Source organism: Schistocerca americana, chromosome 8 (genome assembly GCF_021461395.2).
Source record: "Schistocerca americana isolate TAMUIC-IGC-003095 chromosome 8, iqSchAmer2.1, whole genome shotgun sequence".
In the NCBI taxonomy this organism is placed as follows: domain Eukaryota; kingdom Metazoa; phylum Arthropoda; class Insecta; order Orthoptera; family Acrididae; genus Schistocerca; species Schistocerca americana.
In genome coordinates this window covers 510151934-510169990 of record NC_060126.1, presented here as the reverse complement: position 1 = coordinate 510169990, position 18057 = coordinate 510151934, and the positions used below count along the sequence as shown (strand labels likewise).

The window sequence follows — 18057 nt, the reverse complement described above, 5'->3', positions numbered from 1 at the left end:
GCTATTGTATCAGCATGTGACAGGGACCTGACTGGTATACAGTCTGAACCAGAAGCCTTGCCTTTATTAACTGATTTAAGCTGCTTTGCTACACCGATGACATCTACTTCTATTTTCTCATCTTGGCAGTTGCTCTTGATTGGAATTCAGGAATATTTACTTCATCTTCTTTCGTGAAGGAGTTTCGGAAAACCGTGTTTAATAATTCTCCCTTAGTGGCACTGTAATCAGTGACTTCACCGTGGTTATCGCGCAGTGAAGGTATTGATTGCGTCTTGCCACTGGTGTGCTTTATATATGACCAGAATCTCTTTGGGTTTTCTGCCAGATTTCGAGACAGAGTTTCGCTATGGAAATTATTAAAATCATCTTGCATTGAAGTACGCACTATATTTCGAACTTCTACAAACCTTTGTCAGTCTTGAGGATTTTGTGTTGTTTTAAATTTGGCATGCTTTTTTTCGCAGCTTCTACAACAGCGATCTGACCAGTTTTGTGTACCATGGGGGATCAGTACCATCACTTATTAATTTATGTGGTATATATCTCTCAACTGCTGTCGATAATATCTCTCTGAAAACATTCCACAACTTTTCTACGCTTACATGATCAGATCGGAAAGAGTGAAGACTGTCTCTTAAAAAGGCGTTAAGAGCATTTTTAAATAGATATACTCTGCGCTTCTGTTTGATGGTTGTAGGTGTTACGGCATTCATCCTAGCAGCAACTGCCTTGTGTTCGCTGATCCCTCTATTCGTCACGATATTCACTATTGTCCAGGATTATTTGTTGCTAATAGGTCAAGAATGCTTTCGCAACCATTTACGCTTAGAGTGGGCTCATGAGGTAATTGTTCAAAATAATTTTCTGAAAAAGCGTTCAGTACAATTTCGGATGACGTTTTATGCCCGCCGATGGCTTTAAACGTATAATTTTTCCAGCATATCGATGGTAGATTGAAGCCACCATCGACTATAACTGTATGTGTGGGGTATTTAATTCAAATGAGACTCAAGTTTTCTCTGAACTGTTTAGGAACCATAACTTCTGAATTTGGGGGGGGGGGGTGGTAAAACGATCCAATTAATAGTTTAGTCCGATTGTTAAGTGTAGCCTCTACCCATACTATTTCGCAGGAAGTGTCTACTTCAATTTCACTACAAGGAAAGCTGCTTCTGACAGCAATAAATACTCCACCACCATCGGTATTTAATCTATCCTTTATGAACACTGTTAGGTCGTTTGACAAAATTTCGGCTTATTTCCGGCTTTAGCCAGCTTACTGTACCTATAATTATTTGAGCTTCAGTGCTTTCTATTAGGGCTTGGAGCTCTGGTTCTTTCCCAACACAGCTACGATAATTTACAGCTGCAATACCGATCGTTTCTACAACTAACTTACTGTGTTTTACCTGTCCCCTTTTAGATGGACGCCCTTTTTATGGTTCCCTGAGACCCTCTAACCTAAAAAACCGCCCAGTCCCTTCCATGCAGCCCCCTGCTACCCGTGTAGCCGCTTCCTGTGTGTAGTGGGCTCCTGACCTATTAAGCGGAACCCGGAAACCCACCACCCAAAGTCATGGAACCTGCAGCCTACACGGTCACAGAACTGCCTGAGCCCCTGATTCAGACCTCCTCTCGGCTCGGCACCAAAGGACCACAGTCGGTTCTATCGACGATGCTGCAAACGGTGAACTCCGCCTTAATCTCGCAAACAAGACTTGCACTAATAATAAATGAAAAGCACCAGCTTGCTTTTGTTCCACAGTATTACTTTTACTGTGTTAACCGGTTTTCGGCCTAGAAGGCCACCTTCAGACATTTACTGAGTATTGTCACCAAAGAAGTTACGATGTTAGCAAACAACGTTGGAAGAGAAGTAAAACGTATAGACTAAAGCAGAAACATACAGTAAGTAACATCTTTGACAGCGTGGTGGTAATGCAATGAAAAAGTAAAAAAAAAAAAATCAATAAATTGAGCAGTAAATAAATAAAAATGGAATAGACAGGAAAAACTTTAACACAATATAGGAACAGCATGCCTACATAACAGTTTCTATTAATAAACAAAAATAATAAAATAAAATAAAATTAGTACTTGACAAGGCTACATCAGGAGGTATAAAACATTGAGAGTGATACACAAACCGATTAAAAGAGGAAACAGTTATCAATGTAACTACAGAATTCTGCAGACTTATGTCGTGCTGCTCGCAAAGGCTCTCGCGTCGGTCGTCGGTCACCATAGCCCATTAACACCAATTTTCGTCGCACTGTCCTGAAGATACGTTGATTTCTGCAGTTATTTCACGCAGTGTTGCTTGTCTGTTAGCACTGACAATGCTATGGGAACGGTGCTGCTCTTAGTCGTTAGGCGGACACTTTCAGCCACTGAGTTGTCTGTGGTGAGAGGTAACGCATGAAGTATTCCTATCACGCTCTTGACACTGTGATCACACAGCATTTAATTCCCTACCTTATTTCCGCAAAGGAATGTCCCATGTGTGTAGCTCCAACTACTATTCTGCGTTCAGGGTCTGTTAAGTCGCACCGTGCGGCGGTAATGACGTCGGAAACCTTGAAACGTCCCCTTAGAACAATTTATACATGACTGTGCTTAAACTGACATACAATATTTTTAGCGCAAAGCAATCTGACTTTCAAAAATCCCTGCAAAAGAATGGCCCTGAGTAACATTGAACTAACCTTTCACAAATCACTTACCTCACAAAAATCTTCGCTGCTCAAGCTACTGCAATACAGCAAGCGCCACTACTGCCAGCTAAATAAAAGATTCAAACTACGGAAGGCACTAACTACTGATAGGGATAGTTAGCAAATGACAGATGTTAATAGAGAACAAACAATGTATTTACCTTGATAGTCATAATATATATAGCAGTTCATGACAAATTACAAAACTTCGCCATCTCTCTCCCCACATCCACCACTGCTGGCGGCTCACCTCCAACTGTGCAACGCTACGCGCTGTTCACATCCAGCTGCCGCTGCCCAACACTACAATGGCGGACAACAATGCAAACTAGCCACAGACTGCACACAGCACAGCCAGTGATTTTTATACAGACCGCTACGTAACGTTGCCAATAAGAAAACATAAACAGCCTACTTACATAGCCCCCATGCTCCCCACAAAAAATTTTACAAATTGTTTTGGGCAGTGGCCAAAAATGATTTGAAGAAATTTTTCATAATTACAATAACAAAGATATCAAATGCACACACTTATTGATACAATGTTGGTCAAAAGCTAAAATTTTCTCACAGTCGATAAAGACAGTCCTGATCATTCATCACAGTGAAACTGCCGTTTCTTTTCTCAAAGTCTGAGCAGTAATAGACAATGCACACGGAAGTAGTGGATTTCCATGCAGTCTTGAAGAATTAGTGTTGTCCTTCCAACGGAAAGACAGTGCTGACTCTTGACATGCAGACAGGTAATGGTCCACAACAGAGCAAACCCACCACACAGTCAGTCGACGTTTTGAAGAATATTGGTAGTTAGGTCATTACAGAGTAGACCCACTGTAGTCCTGGTAGAGATTACGGTATTGGTGGGCCATCAGAGGTGCAGACCCACTGCAGTCCTTGTAGAGATGGCCAGCAACCATCTGTTGCGACTGTGCAGGTGCACAATCACAAACGAAGAGTCTTGCGGACAATATAGCAAGTCCATAAACCACCACTTGTGCACTCACAAAAATTTTTTTTTGAAATTTCTTTAGAACCAGCAATGCTGTTATCCAGTCCCTTGCTGAATTATCAACACATGTGCAAGCACTAACAGTCCCAACTTCTCACATATTGTCCATATACTATGACCAACAGAAACGTGTGCAGTGAAATGTAACTTAATTTGAAGAACTGGTAACAATTACAATTTGATAACATAAAAATACAATAACAAAGGTACAAAATACATCATTAAAGAACATAACAATACAGATAACATTTGTAGTAATAGGGGCTTTACAAAAGAATAGAAATAAACATATACATCAGTGTTACAGGAATTATGACATAAGTACATACACAAAAGATCAGCATAACTTTTGAAACATCAACTTCACACATGAGCATTAAAACAAAACAGAATAAATAATGTCTAAACATCTTTACAAAGAAAATAACATATTATTAGAAAATTCTACAACGTAGCTTTCATCAGCTAAACACATAAAGACTGGAAAAACACAAATACACAAGGGTACACAAACATATAGCGGAATAATACAAAAGGAAAGGACAGGGTTTGTTGTACTGCAGTATTTTGCAAACAAAACTTTCTTTACTTCTTGGAGATCTCCCTTCATTCATCATTATTCCCAAAAAGTCCTATCTATACCTCTTTTCTGTATTCTAACCATATTTCTTTCAAAATAATTATTTCTGATTGTACAATACTCATTTTGGCCCAAATCTTTTTCATACAACTTCGCAATGCATTCTTTACCTATTCTCCATAGTCACTTTCTTATATAGTCTACCCCTCTTAAGCTAACTTAAATCTACTGAGCTTAGATGCTAAACTAAGGAACGAGGCAATGCAGCAGCACAAAACAATTAACGCAAACAGCAATGAAAAAAATGCAGATTTGCGAAGCAATCAGCATTATAGAAATTAGCAAAGCAATTGCAATATTACAACTAATATAAGGCAATGTGCAGCAAACAATAAAAATAAATCATTAGTAAAACTGGCTTAACAGAATAATACAAAGTCAAATTCAGTAACATTATGCCTGGCAAACAGCAGCAGCAAATAAAAAAAAAACATGACAAAGCTCAAGCAGAAAAAATATTACACTAAAAATGGCCATGTCTAATACCTATGTCACATCTTAACACTAGAGTGATGCATCACAATTTATTCTACAAAAGGAATTACCAAGTACTTGAAAAGAAAATTATGAATGCAGTTCCTGTGAAGGTAAATGTCTCTTTTGTGCTCCTTCATTTTTTTGAAAAAATTATTATTTATCAGAAGATTCCAGGTTCATATCCTGGCAGGGTCGCCATATGAAACGTCCCCTTAGAACAATTTATACATGACTGTGCTTAAACTGACATACAATATTTTTAGCGCAAAGCAATCTGACTTTCAAAAATCCCTGCAAAAGAATGGCCCTGAGTAACATTAAACAAACCTTTCACAAATCACTTACCTCACAAAAATCTTCGCTGCTCAAGCTACTGCAATACAGCGAGCGCCACTACTGCCAGATAAATAAAAGATTCAAACTACGGAAGGCACTAACTACTGATAGGGATAGTTAGCAAATGAAAGATATTAATAGAGAACAAACAATGTATTTACCTTGATAGTCATAATATATATAGCAGTTCATGACAAATCACAAAACTCCGCCATCTCTCTCCCCACATCCACCACTGCTGGCGGCTCACATCCAACTGTGCAACGCTACGCGCTGTTCACATCCAGCTGCCGCTGCCCAACACTACAATGGCAGACAACAATGCAAACTAGCCACAGACTGCACACAGCACAGCCAGTGATTTTTATACATACCGCTACGTAACGTTGCCAATAAGAAAACATAAACAGCCTACTTACAACCATCTCACATGAATCATATCAGTTCAAATGACAGCTCCGCCAAAGCAATGCCCTTTTATACCTTGTGTACACGATACTGCACCCATCTGTATATTGCGTATCACTGTCCCATGACTTTTGTGGTTCTAAATGGCTCTGAGCACTATGAGGTCATCGGTCCGCTAGAACTTAGAAATACTTAAACCTAAGTAACCTAAGGACATCACACACATCCATGCCCGAGGCAGGATTCGAACCTGCGACCGTAGCGGCCACGCGTTTCCGGACTGAAGCGCCTAGAACCGCTCGTCTGGCATAACTTTTGTCACCTCAGTGTGTGTGTGTGTGTGTGTGTGTGTGTGTGTGTGTGTGTGTCCGTTTGGATGGCGATATTGAGGCTGTCTACATGATACTGGCGAACTGCAAAGTACATAATGTTTGCAAAACTGCATCTTGTTAACGAAGTGACTGATGTCGTCCGACTGTCGTGCTTTCTCCATTGCCTGAGCGTGATATCACCAGTCACTAAATGTTTCAAACGCAGAGCTATTACATTCTGAATATGAACATAAAAGTCAGGAAAATTAAAATGTTCCACTTTATGAGGTTGGTTTCTATGTACAGGGGGACTCGCAAAGCCTGCCAAGAAGTTTCGGGGAAGCAGTATTTTCTAATTTGGGTAATTAACAAACTAACGACTTATTTGAATGAAAGTGGGTGTTTTGTCATCAGAAGAATTTTAAAAGTAATCACAATTTGAGCATGGAACTTTCGAGAATGTAAAAAGTTTGAAGACGAACAAGTTTTGAAGTGTAAAGTATGTTTGTTGAAAGTAGGAGAATGAGAGCTTTGAAACTAGCTGTGATTATTTAGGAATAAAGAACTATTTGCTCACCGAAAAATTCAGTTTCATGACGTATGGATTTATAGTAAAAGTTTAATGTCTCGATATCATAAATGTGCTATTATCATCAGTAATCTGAAAACTACCCAATTAATAACGAGTTTTAATGAATTATGCCATGTATGAGAAATTAGCAATTTCGTGTAATATCAGTATATATACGAGGGGCGTTTGAAAAGTTTGTGCAAAACTAAAAACTAGTTACTTATTTGGGTAAACCTATAACACTGCAACAGCATTTACGTAACTTATGTAATCAGATACCAAACTTGGCTTGTTACGTACTATGCCCCAACAGAATAAATCAGTCCTGTCACGGAAAAGCCACGTATAACACTTCTGTCTGTTACTACTGTACCATAACATTAAAGCTGAAAAACAGGTTGTGAAATAGAACTATTTTGTTATAGTAATTATGGTATAAAGCAACAGAGCAGTGTTACGCTCTGAGAGGAATTTTGTTATGTTGACTGTGTTATTCCTAACGGAGATGGCTTATCGGAAATGACAGTCAGAATTACGTAAATAATTAAACAGTGACAAACAAAATATTGCCTATCTGCACTGTTTAATGGATAACGAAAACGGTCGCCAGCCTAACTAGGCAAAGAGAATGATTAACATTCTCGTTCAAGAAAATAGTTATTAGTAACTTTAATGGATAAACACAACCTATACTTGGCCACACGCGAGTGCAATGAACTCTGACACACTCATACGTTTACGGTAAGATTGAAACTAACAGTTGGAGCAGCACAAACTATTTGCAAAATTATAACAGGTACAGAAAAACACTATCACTTTTAGGGCTTACACAAACTGAGTGGTCTTTATAACACTACCATTAACATTCCCTCTAGGATCATAAATTGTACACAGGTTTAGGTTAAGGCTCTCTCAGTTAAATACTTAACTATTTAAAATGAGAGTTAGTTGAAATTCACTGACAGGTTATTTATCACTGTTTTTCTAATAAATAGATTATGATTTTCATAAATAAAGATCTTTCCGTTATTTGTTATCTCGCATTAGCACACTAGACAAACTGTGGATCCTGTTATACTGTTAATATGCGCTTATAATACACAAGAGAGACGAACACTTAGTAATCATGAACATATAATTTCCTACTATGCGGTTTTCCACTTTTACTACCGCGAGACATAAAATTAACATTTATGTAAGATACTGACTCACTTTCTGCGATAAACAACAGGCAGTAATGTGATCATTTACTAAGCAAAACTCTATAAGCCTCAGTCTTGAGAAATTTTAATTTTAAGTTGGCAACAACACATTAATAAGCAGTTTTACTAGGAAAATTATTTCAGCAAGCATCATTAACTTTAACTCACTCTCTTGCCACATTAACTTTAACTTTCTCTTTACTATGTTCAAAGGGGCATTAATTAGAAAACTGGGTTTTAATGTACTTTCAGTAAGGACACTCGGTAATCACTTTAGTTCAAACGGAGAGGACCCTGAGAGGTGTTATGATGAGGAGAAAAGTCACGGTAGGTACATAAATTCAGATATAAATTACCTTATATTTCAGCACATCCATTAAGCTGATCCTTCACTGCACATCATTATAGTATTATGTTGCAATGATTGCGCAATGTGGTGGCAACTGCATGTTGGTAGGTGGAATTGCAGGCAGAATTGCTGGACTCGGTCATTTCTTGGTGGCGATGATAGATACAAATTCCAGAATAGTTCCAGCTATTTATCCATCCATCCAAGGTCTTGGAAAGAAGCAGGAAAAGCCTCTCTCGGAATCAGCACAATATGCACCTTTTACACGGCAGTGACGGACTCGTAGCTCGTCCCCGACTGACTATCAGTTCCACCTTTTCTGCATAGGCCAACCACTATTTGTGCGCGCTACACCGTTCCTTTCCCGAGGGGAACCACTACACCATTTACATACAAACTAACTAAGAACCCTAAGTGAGGATCAGCAATTTACATAACAGTAACCGAATGCATTAAACAAAACAAAACATTTACACATATTGACATCTCTACAAAAAATTATTCACACAAAATTACAATTATATACATTAAGTTTTGTTCACTCCAAATGGGACAAAGCATTTAAACGACTGCATAGAACCAAACCATGACATCAAAGTTTGTGCAAAGAAAGAAATATACAGTTTTATTTTATCGATTCAATCACACACATTTACAGAAGCTCAGCAGCGATGTAACATTAAATGAAACAAAAGCAAAATAAATCAGTAGAGCATTAGAGCTATGGTGTTACAAACCTTTCTTGTTTTTTGACATAGCCTCCTTTTAGACTTACACATTTCGTCCAACGCTGTTCTAATTTGTTGATTCCTTCCGAATAATAGGAATTGTTGAAGTCTGCAAAATAGCTAATTGTTGCTGCAATCACCTCATAGGGGGATTTGAAACGAGTTCCATTAATTTTGCGACCACAACTGCTGAGGTGTGTGCTGCTGCATATTCCTGATGGAAACGGACTTTTTGCGTTCCAATCGCCGGCGTTTTTCTTACAGCTTGGTTTTCAAACGGTCCGATAACGATGAATAATATGCACTTGTAATAGTTTTACCCTTTTCAAGATAGTCGATGAGGAATATCCCTTGCGAATCCCAAAAGATAGTCGCCATAACCTTTCGGCCAAAGGACTGGTCTTCGCCTTTGTGGTGCAGATTCTCCCTTGGTAACCCATTGTTTAGATTGTTGTTTGGTGTCAGGAGTATAGTAATGTATCCATGTTTCATCCACAGTGACGAAACGACGCTTCAAGTCCTGCGGAATCTTCCTGAACAGCTGCAAAGCATCCTTGCAACACATCGCACGATTACGATTTTGGTCAAGCGTGAACAATCGCGGAACTCATTTGCGGTTATGTTTCTCATGTCCAAATGTTTATGCAAAATATTATGTACCCGTTCAATCGAGATGCCGACAGCACTATCAATCTCACACACCTTAACCCTTCTGTTATCCATCACCATATGATGGATTTTATTAATGATTTCTGGAGTCGTAACTTCCACAGGGCGTCCAGAACGTTCAGCTTCACTTGTGCCCATATGGCCACTCCGAAAATTTTGGAACTACTTATAAAATGTTCTAATCGAAGGTACAGAGTCACCGTAATGTTTATCAAGCTTCTCTTCAGTCTCTTGAGGCGTTTTGCCTTTCATAAAGCAATGTTTAATCACCACATGAAATTCTTCTTCGATCATTTTCTGACAATTGAAAGGTGGCTACACTGAGTCACAGCGCCAGAGATTGCGCCAAAGAGTATTTTTCCGTCGCCTCCACTGAGGCAGTAGTAGTTCAGAGGTTGCCATGGGCAGTGCTTGTTGAGAGGGTGTCGATAGCAGTACTAATTGAGGGCATCTCGTGTGAAGTTGTTCTGTTGGACGAGACAGCACATGCTGTTTGATTGGGGATGTTGCAATGATCACAGTGTATTTTTCGTCAATATATATGAAGGTAACAAAAAAATTTTTATTTCAGATTTCCTAAATAACAATGCCTCTTGGTCACAGGTTCAGTCAACAAAGCATCTGGCTTGTGTTCATGTATTAGACTGTAATTCTGGTTTCTATATGCGATTATAGTATTTCAGGTTTTTTTAATTACTTCATTGTAAATGGTGTTTAAAATATCTTGTCGTATTGAGGAAGAACCGTGCCAGATGTGTACGTTGAATCACACTTCCACACACAGAACAGTTACACTTGTGCCTTGTCGTTTCGTAGCTTCTATAGTTGCTGGGGACTTAATTAATCAATTGTGTTAACGGAAATTTCCTTTCATTCTTTGTTGTTATTCTATGCAGTCAGATTGCGTACTAATACTACTCAGGGCCAACCGGTTACGAGACTTCGTAACCGGACATACAGCTACTAAAAATTATTGCATTTTAAAATTAAGCCCCCATGCACAATCATTCGACTTCCTTGATTCACACGAATGCCACCACAAAGAAATAGACCAATATGGCTGAAACTTGGTGTGCGTTCTTTCCAAAGATGCTACTAACTAAACATGACTTCTATACGCGCTGGTGGTGCCATCTCTCGGACTTTGCGTGGACTTTACAAACGCCCCTCGTACTGTTAACAAAACGAGATAAATGAAGAACAAAATTATACTTATGTCAAATGTGGTATAAGGGCACTGAAGATACTCCCAGTTTCTTACAAGCTGTTAGATGGATCGTCAGTCTTGTTTTGAATCATTGTTTCGCCGCAAATTTGTAGGAATTCCTTTTATTTCGTCGTCTTGATACTATATACATGAGGTATATACACGAGATAAATAAATACAACGTAAAACGCCGTCAGTCCCTCTTGGTGGACTTGCTACTAGTCCTCTTAGCTTTGGATCCGCCAGCAGTCCGCTTCAGTAGCCGCAGTCCGGCCCTGAAGGCTGCTCTGGTGAGGAGGAGAGCCAGCACTGCTACGGCGAGCAGCGCCGAGACGACATCTAGCAGGAAGTACTGGTACCAGGTGAGGTCCAGCGCCGTGGACCTGAGGTGTGGCGCCCCCTGATGCCTGATCACGTACTCTGTCCAGTAGACAGCCTCGTCCAGCGGCTTCATCGGGCGGTCGTTGAAGATCCTGGACAGCCGCTGTGCGTTCTCTCGGTACCTGCACACCGAGCGTCAACAGGTACATGAAATACAGACTTTACATCGAACTGTGACCACTGGTATTGCTATACAGGGGATTTACAGTCGATAATCACACTTACTCATTATTCTTAAAATTAACAGCAATAGCAGCCCTTGTCGCAAAACAGGAGTCTTTTGACTTAGGTTTCGGCACTGCTATGAGTGTATTCATAACAAATAAAACTCTCAAATTGGGCTATAACGTAATTACAAAATTACAGGAAAGAAAAATTTCTTAAGTATAAGTACCATCTAGCAGTACAAAAAATGAACAGTACTTACACGTCACGCATTAAACTAAAAATCAAGCCATAAAGCTTTAGTGTCAAAATTTGTAGTACAGAATACATAAAAGGCAAGCCACTATCGGCTGCTCAAATACGTCGAGCTATGGTTGCATCAGACTGAGGCACCCACATTAGCAACTGTGGGTAGGTGAACGTTACACAAAGAGTGGCATCTACACTCATGCTCATAAATTAAGGATAATAGCATAATGTGGTGCCACACAACGTGGAAAACCGGCACTAACAGCATAGGCACATAGGGAACAGACACGACACAAATCTCTAAGTCCATGGTATTGGTGATAAGTTGAGAAATCCATCCCGAAACACATGTGCTACGAAACATCACTGTTTCCTGTGCATGTACCCTGACATCAATATAGGCTATGATCATCATGCACGCGTACACAGGCCGCACAACAGGTTGGCATACGCTGGATCAGGTGGTCGAGCAGTTGCAGGGGTATAGCCTCCCATTCTTGCACCAGTGCCCTTCAGAGCTCCTGAAGTGTCGTACGGGTTTGAAGATGTGCAGGGATACGTCGAACAAGAGCATCCGAGACGTACTTGATGGGGTTTAGTTCTGGAGAACAGGCAGGCCACTCCATTCGCCTGATATCTTCTGTTTCAAGGTACTCCTTCACGATGGCAGCTCGGTGGGGCCGTGCGTTATCATCTATCAGGAGGAAGGTGGAACCCGCTCCACCCCTGAAAAGGCGGACATACTGGTGCAAAATGACGTCCCGATACACCTGACCTGTTACAGATCCTCTGTCAAAGACATGCAGGGGTGTACGTGCACCAATCGTAATCCCACCCCACACCATCAAACCACGACATCCATACAGGTCCCTTTCAGGGATATTAAGGGGTTGGTATCTGGTTCCTGATTCATGCCAGATGAAAACCATGCGAGAATCACTGTCAGACTATACCTGGACTCGTCCGTGAACATAACCTAGGACCTCTGTTCCAGTGACCATGTACTGTGTTCTTGACACCAGGCTTTACGGGCTCTCTGGTGACCAGGAATCAGTGTAATGTACCTTGCGGGTCTCCAGACGAATAAACCATGTCTGTTCTGTCGTCTGTAGACTGTGTGTCTGGAGACAACTGTTCCAGTGGGTGCGGTAAGGTCCTGAGCAAGGCTACCTGCAGTACTCCATGGCCGTCTGCAGACATTGATGGTGAGATATCCATCTTCTTGTGCTGTCGTACGCTGTGGACGTCCCGTACTATAGCGGCTGGACACGTTTCCTGTCTGCTAGAATCGTTGCCATAATCTTGAGATCACACTTTGTGGCACACGGAGGGCCCGTGGTACGACCTGCTGTGTTTGACCAGCCTCCAGTCGTCCTCGTATTCTACCCCTCGTAACGTCATCAATATATGTTCTTCTAACCATTTTCAACACAGAGTCACCATTAGCACGTCTGAAAACGTCTGCACATTTACTCGCTGCACCGTACTCTGACATGCACCAACACACGTCTGCGTATGTGGGCTGCTGCCAGCGCCACCGTGCGACGACCGCAGGTCAAATGCACGTAATGGTCATACCCCGAGGTGATTTAAACCCAGAAACCGCCCACCAGAGCGTTGTTTCACCATGTATCAGCATTATCCTTAATTTATGAGCATGAGTGTAGTAGCCGCAAATACAAACAGGCTACTTAGCCTTCAAAATGTAAATAGCCGAATGTTAGACGAACATTATTTTGTACATGAAGTAAAAGGCAATAATTTTATCTGACAGCAGGAGACACGGTAACAAATTGTCTACATAAGAGCTTATAAATACAGTTTAAAGGCTGAAAACGCCATTTCAGAAATACAAAGGGAGCTGAGTACCTCAGCGAGCAGAAAATAATGGTATAACATGAAATGCAGTCAATATAAACTTTTAAAAAACAAAAAATTATTAGTCCACTTAGATAGAAAAATATTTCGGTATCTGCACGAGGGAAATCAAATATCAAGTAACGGCTTTACACCGTTGAAGAAGCTTTTATTACGTAATTGTAGCTGCTCGTTAAGAATGAGACCATCACTACGAGAAAGATGTTTAGAAAGCTCTAATTCTTCGAGAACGTTCAATCTGCGGCCTTTCTTCTCAGTGTGAAAAGCGTTGATATCGTGAACAGCTTCGGGCGCGTGACCCGTAATCAGAAGGTGGTCGGAAAAAGACGAATTCTGGACGCCAGTGTCATTTTTTCTTAAAACATGTTCCTTGTATGTGACTGTAAAAGCACGTCCTGTTTGTCCTGTGTAGTAAGAAGAGTAAGTGTCGCAAAAAACCTTGTAGACACGAGAGCTTTTCAAAGGAGAACAGGTCGATTTTAAATTGTGAAAAAAGTTTTTTTTATACTATTTTTGGTTGAAAAGGCAACATTACAGCTGTATTTACTACGAAGAAGGAGTTGAATGTGGTAGCAGATGAGCCCCAAGAAAGGAATAGCAAAGAATTTCTTCTTTCGGTTGGACTCAATGACTGAGGTACTAAGTGCAGTAACTCTTTTAACAGTTTTCTTTTTAAGGATATCGTCAACTATGGCAGGTTCGTATTCGTTATTAACTGACCAGATTAATTTCTTCCTCGAATCTTTCTTTCGAGAGTGGAATAGAAGTAGCTCTGTGAACAGCAGAGTGAAAGGAAAAAAAGTCATCTCAATTGTTGCAGCTAACCAAACGCTAGAGCTCGTCAGTGTTCCATCAGCTGCCGAACAACTGCACTGCTTAACAAGGAAACCTCCCAATCGCACCCTTCCCCCCTCCGGTTTAGTGGTAAAATAGCCCATTGGATAGCCCGTCAAAAACTGTGAAAGGTCTCTGTTGGATTCCTTTCATGTTAATTTCTTAAATATGTTGTCATTTACGGCATAAATTCCTCTTCTAAATTTACTGTGGTGTTTCTGACTATCTGGGAGGAGACTTAGCAGTGAAACGTGTTACTTTTACACATAAACAAGAACGATCTGTTACACTACTACACTTTAAAACACAGTTTACATGTAATTCATGTCACACAGTCTCATACGGAACCTACATCCGCTTTCTTTTATATAATGTATATGATAAGATACTGTCATCCCCCTTCCCTTCTGTGTGAGAGGATGAATGAACAAATGTACATATTTCTGGTTGCATGCTGGATGGTAGCAGACAAGCCTGTCTGCTAGAGAACAGTAGGACCAACGTCGGAACAGGTAGCTACTTTTTCTAGAAGCAAAGAGGTTTCTATCCTTAGTATGGTCCTGTCCGTCCCTTGTCATGTCGGTATAGGAAGCTGCCCCTCTGGTCACTTCCGTTTTGTATACGGAAGCACCCTTGGTAGGAGCCCAGCAGGTCAGTCTGTCCGCGGCGAGCGTCTGAAGTGGTAAGATCTCCGGCTAAGCGCGTCTCTGCTAAGTCCGTAGGACAATGGATTTCTTAAGTTCAGCCTAACTGAAAATTTAATCACCTTTATTTCAGGTTTAGCTCTAAAATATCTAATGTCATCTTAAATTGCAACACAGTGTAATTCTCGTGTGACGTTCAGAATATCTTCCAGTAGTTGCTTTGTCACTACTTTGTGAGTAAAGTGGAACCACGTGTTGAGGATGCATAACTCTAACTAAGATCATCAATCTTAAATGCGAATGTGCGTGAGATTATAACGTCTCGTCTTGACAATATTTTTCAATATAGCAACTTTTCTTTATGTTGAACCCACGTGGGGTGTACTTTGTAAGACCAGTACCACGTGCTTACACAATTTTTTGACCCATCAGGTTAATAGTAAGACGATAGTAACCAATTCGAGGTTTTTCTTTTGTAAATTGATTTTCGATCTAATTTATTTTAATCATCAAAATTATTGTGGAGTTACATTCTTTGTGTAAACCAAGTTGACCACGTGAAGCATGTGGTGTCAGCATCAAAGTAGCCCTCAGCTATTCTTTTCGGGAACATTTCACAGAGTATTAGTATGAATTAGGTATACCAGTGTGTGGGAATTTCATGACGGACAGGATTGTGCTACGAACGTAACTTCTTTGGGTGAAAATTGAATCGGTTGGTTGTGGTTAATTTGCTCTTGCATATGTTTCAACGTTCTTCGTGTATTATTTTATGAATGCAGTGTTGCATGCAGTCTCCCAATCTTGGCTCCATATTTGATGTGTTCCGTAAGATTACAATCTCACATTTTCACAATCCTAAATAAGGCACCAGTTTAGTTGTGAATCAAGTTTAACATGCTGAAATTTCAATGATCAATGTTAAAATAAATTTCCAAATATAAACTGATTTATTTCTTTTTATTTAAATTCTCTTATATATATATATATATATCACCGGTTGTTGTAAGATGACTATTAGAAGATTATAATTAATGTTAGTCTGGTTGGTAATTTGGTAAGCTAGACTGGATGCCTGGTGAAACAGTTGTTCAGTAATGCAAGGTTAACTTCCCCAGACAGCTCACAGCTTTTAACCCGCTTTTATGGTCTTGAATATCAGCATATTGAAATCACATTTTTAATACTGCAGTGTGACTGACTAGAGACGGGGAGTACTGTACTGTGATTGGTTGTAGGTAGGGGGAGTGACTAGTAACAGCTGTCAGTACCAGAGACAGGGATTCGAGTGGCATTGCTCTGGATGTCTTGTCCGAAAATTGCCTTGATCACAGAGTCAGAGAAACCATCTCGTGAGGGTCATGTGTTAGACCTCCTGGCAACGAACGGACCTGAACGTATCGAATCAGTTAACGTAGAGGAAGGTATAAGGCTGTGACAGAATCTATGACAACGAGTCCTACAAGGAATGTTAATAAAGGTAGGAAGATATATTTGCTCAGCAAGGGTGACAGGATACAAATTCCAGAATATGTCAGCAGTCAGCATCAAATATTAGGTGATGAGGGCGAAGATGTGGAGAACAAATGGAAAAAATTCAAACGTATCGTTCAATATGCCGTAGCCAAGTATGTTCCGAGTAAGGTTTTAAGGGATGGGAAATATCCATCATGGATCAATAGCCGTGTTACAAAAGCGCTACGTAAACAAAGAACACTTCATCTCAGATTCAAGAGAAGTAAAAACCTGGCTGACAAACGAAAGCTGATCAAAGCGAAAAAGAGCGTAAGGAGAGCAATGAGAGAAGCGTTCAATGATTTTGAAAGTAAGATGTTGTCAACCGACCTGAGTAAAAACCCTAAGAGATTTAAAATCAGTAAGTGAATCAAAATCATCTATTCATTCTCTCAGCGACCACACCGGCACCGAAACGGAAGATAACAGAGAGAACTCCGAAATACTGAATTCAGTCTTCCGAAGTTGTTTCACCGCGTAACACTGTCCCTCCTTTCAATCGTCGTACGAACGTCGAAATGGCAAATATTGAGATAAGCGAGCGCAGAATTGAAAAGCAGCTACAATCGCTTAGAAGTGGAAAGGCGTCAGGACCAAATAAGATACCTGTAAGATTCCATAAAGATTATGCGAAAGAACTTGCTCCCCTTCTAGCAATGATATAAAGTAGGTCGCTTAAGCAACGAAAGGTACCTAATGACTAGAAAAAAGCGCAGGTCATTCCAGTTTTCAAGAAAGGCCGTAAGACAGATCTACACAATTATAGATCTATATCTTTGACGTCAGACTGTTCTAGAATTATGGAACATGTTTTATGCGCAAGAACTGTGACGTTTTTCGAAAAGTAACATCTCCTCTATAAAAAATCAATGTGGATTCCGCAAACAGAGATCCTGAGAAACTCAGCTCGCTCTGTTCCCCCATGAGATCCACAGAGCAGTGAACATCGCCGCTCAGGCTGATGCCGTGTTCCTTGATTTCAGTGAGGCATTTGACACCGTCCCACACTGCCGTTTAATGAAAAAAATACGAGCTTAATAAGTATTGGAGCAGACATGCGACTGGATTCAAGACTTTCTTGCAGATAGAACTCAACAGGTCGCTCTTAACGGAAGAAAATCGACAAATATTAAGGTAATATCCGGAGTACCACAGGGGAGTGGGACAGGACAGTTGCTGTTCACAATTTATATAAATGATCTAGTAGAAAGCGTCGAATGTTCATAATGCCATTCGCCGATGATGCTGTTGTAGCAACGTCAGAAGATAGTAAGAATTTGCAGAACGATCTGTAGAGAATTGATGAATGGTGCAGGCTTTGGCAGTTGACACTGAAGGTAAATAAATATAACATATTGCGCATACATACGAAAAGAAATCCACTACTGTACACTACACTACTGATGACAAACGGGCGGCCACGGTGGCCGAGCGGTTCTAGGCGCTCAGTCCGGAACCGCGCGACTGCTGCGGTCGCAGGATCGAATCCTGCCTCGGGCATGGATGTGTGTGATGTCCTTAGGTTAGTTAGGTTTAAGTATTTCTAAGTTCTAGGGGACTGATGACCACAGATGTTAAGTCCCATAGTGCTCAGAGCCATTTGATGACAAACAGCTGGAGACAGCGTCTACCGTAAAATATGTAGACCTAAGTAACCAGAGCGACCTTAAGTGGAATGACCACATAAAACAGATAGTGGGAAAAGCAGAGACCAGACTCAGATTGATCGGAAGCATCTTAAGTAAATGTAACTCATCCACGAAAGAA

General features: G+C 40.5%; 1 protein-coding gene across 1 annotated transcript in view; it reads right to left on the bottom strand.

Annotated features, from left to right (window-relative positions):
• Positions 1-10728: 10728 nt before the first annotated feature.
• LOC124544653 (UDP-glycosyltransferase UGT5-like) overlaps positions 10729-18057 on the bottom strand; it is a 125181-nt gene continuing 117852 nt past the window's right edge. The window contains exon 6 of the mRNA XM_047123267.1: positions 10729-11127. Within this exon, the coding sequence (XP_046979223.1) occupies positions 10818-11127 (310 nt within the window). The 3' untranslated portion in view covers positions 10729-10817. The remainder of the gene's footprint in view (positions 11128-18057) is intronic.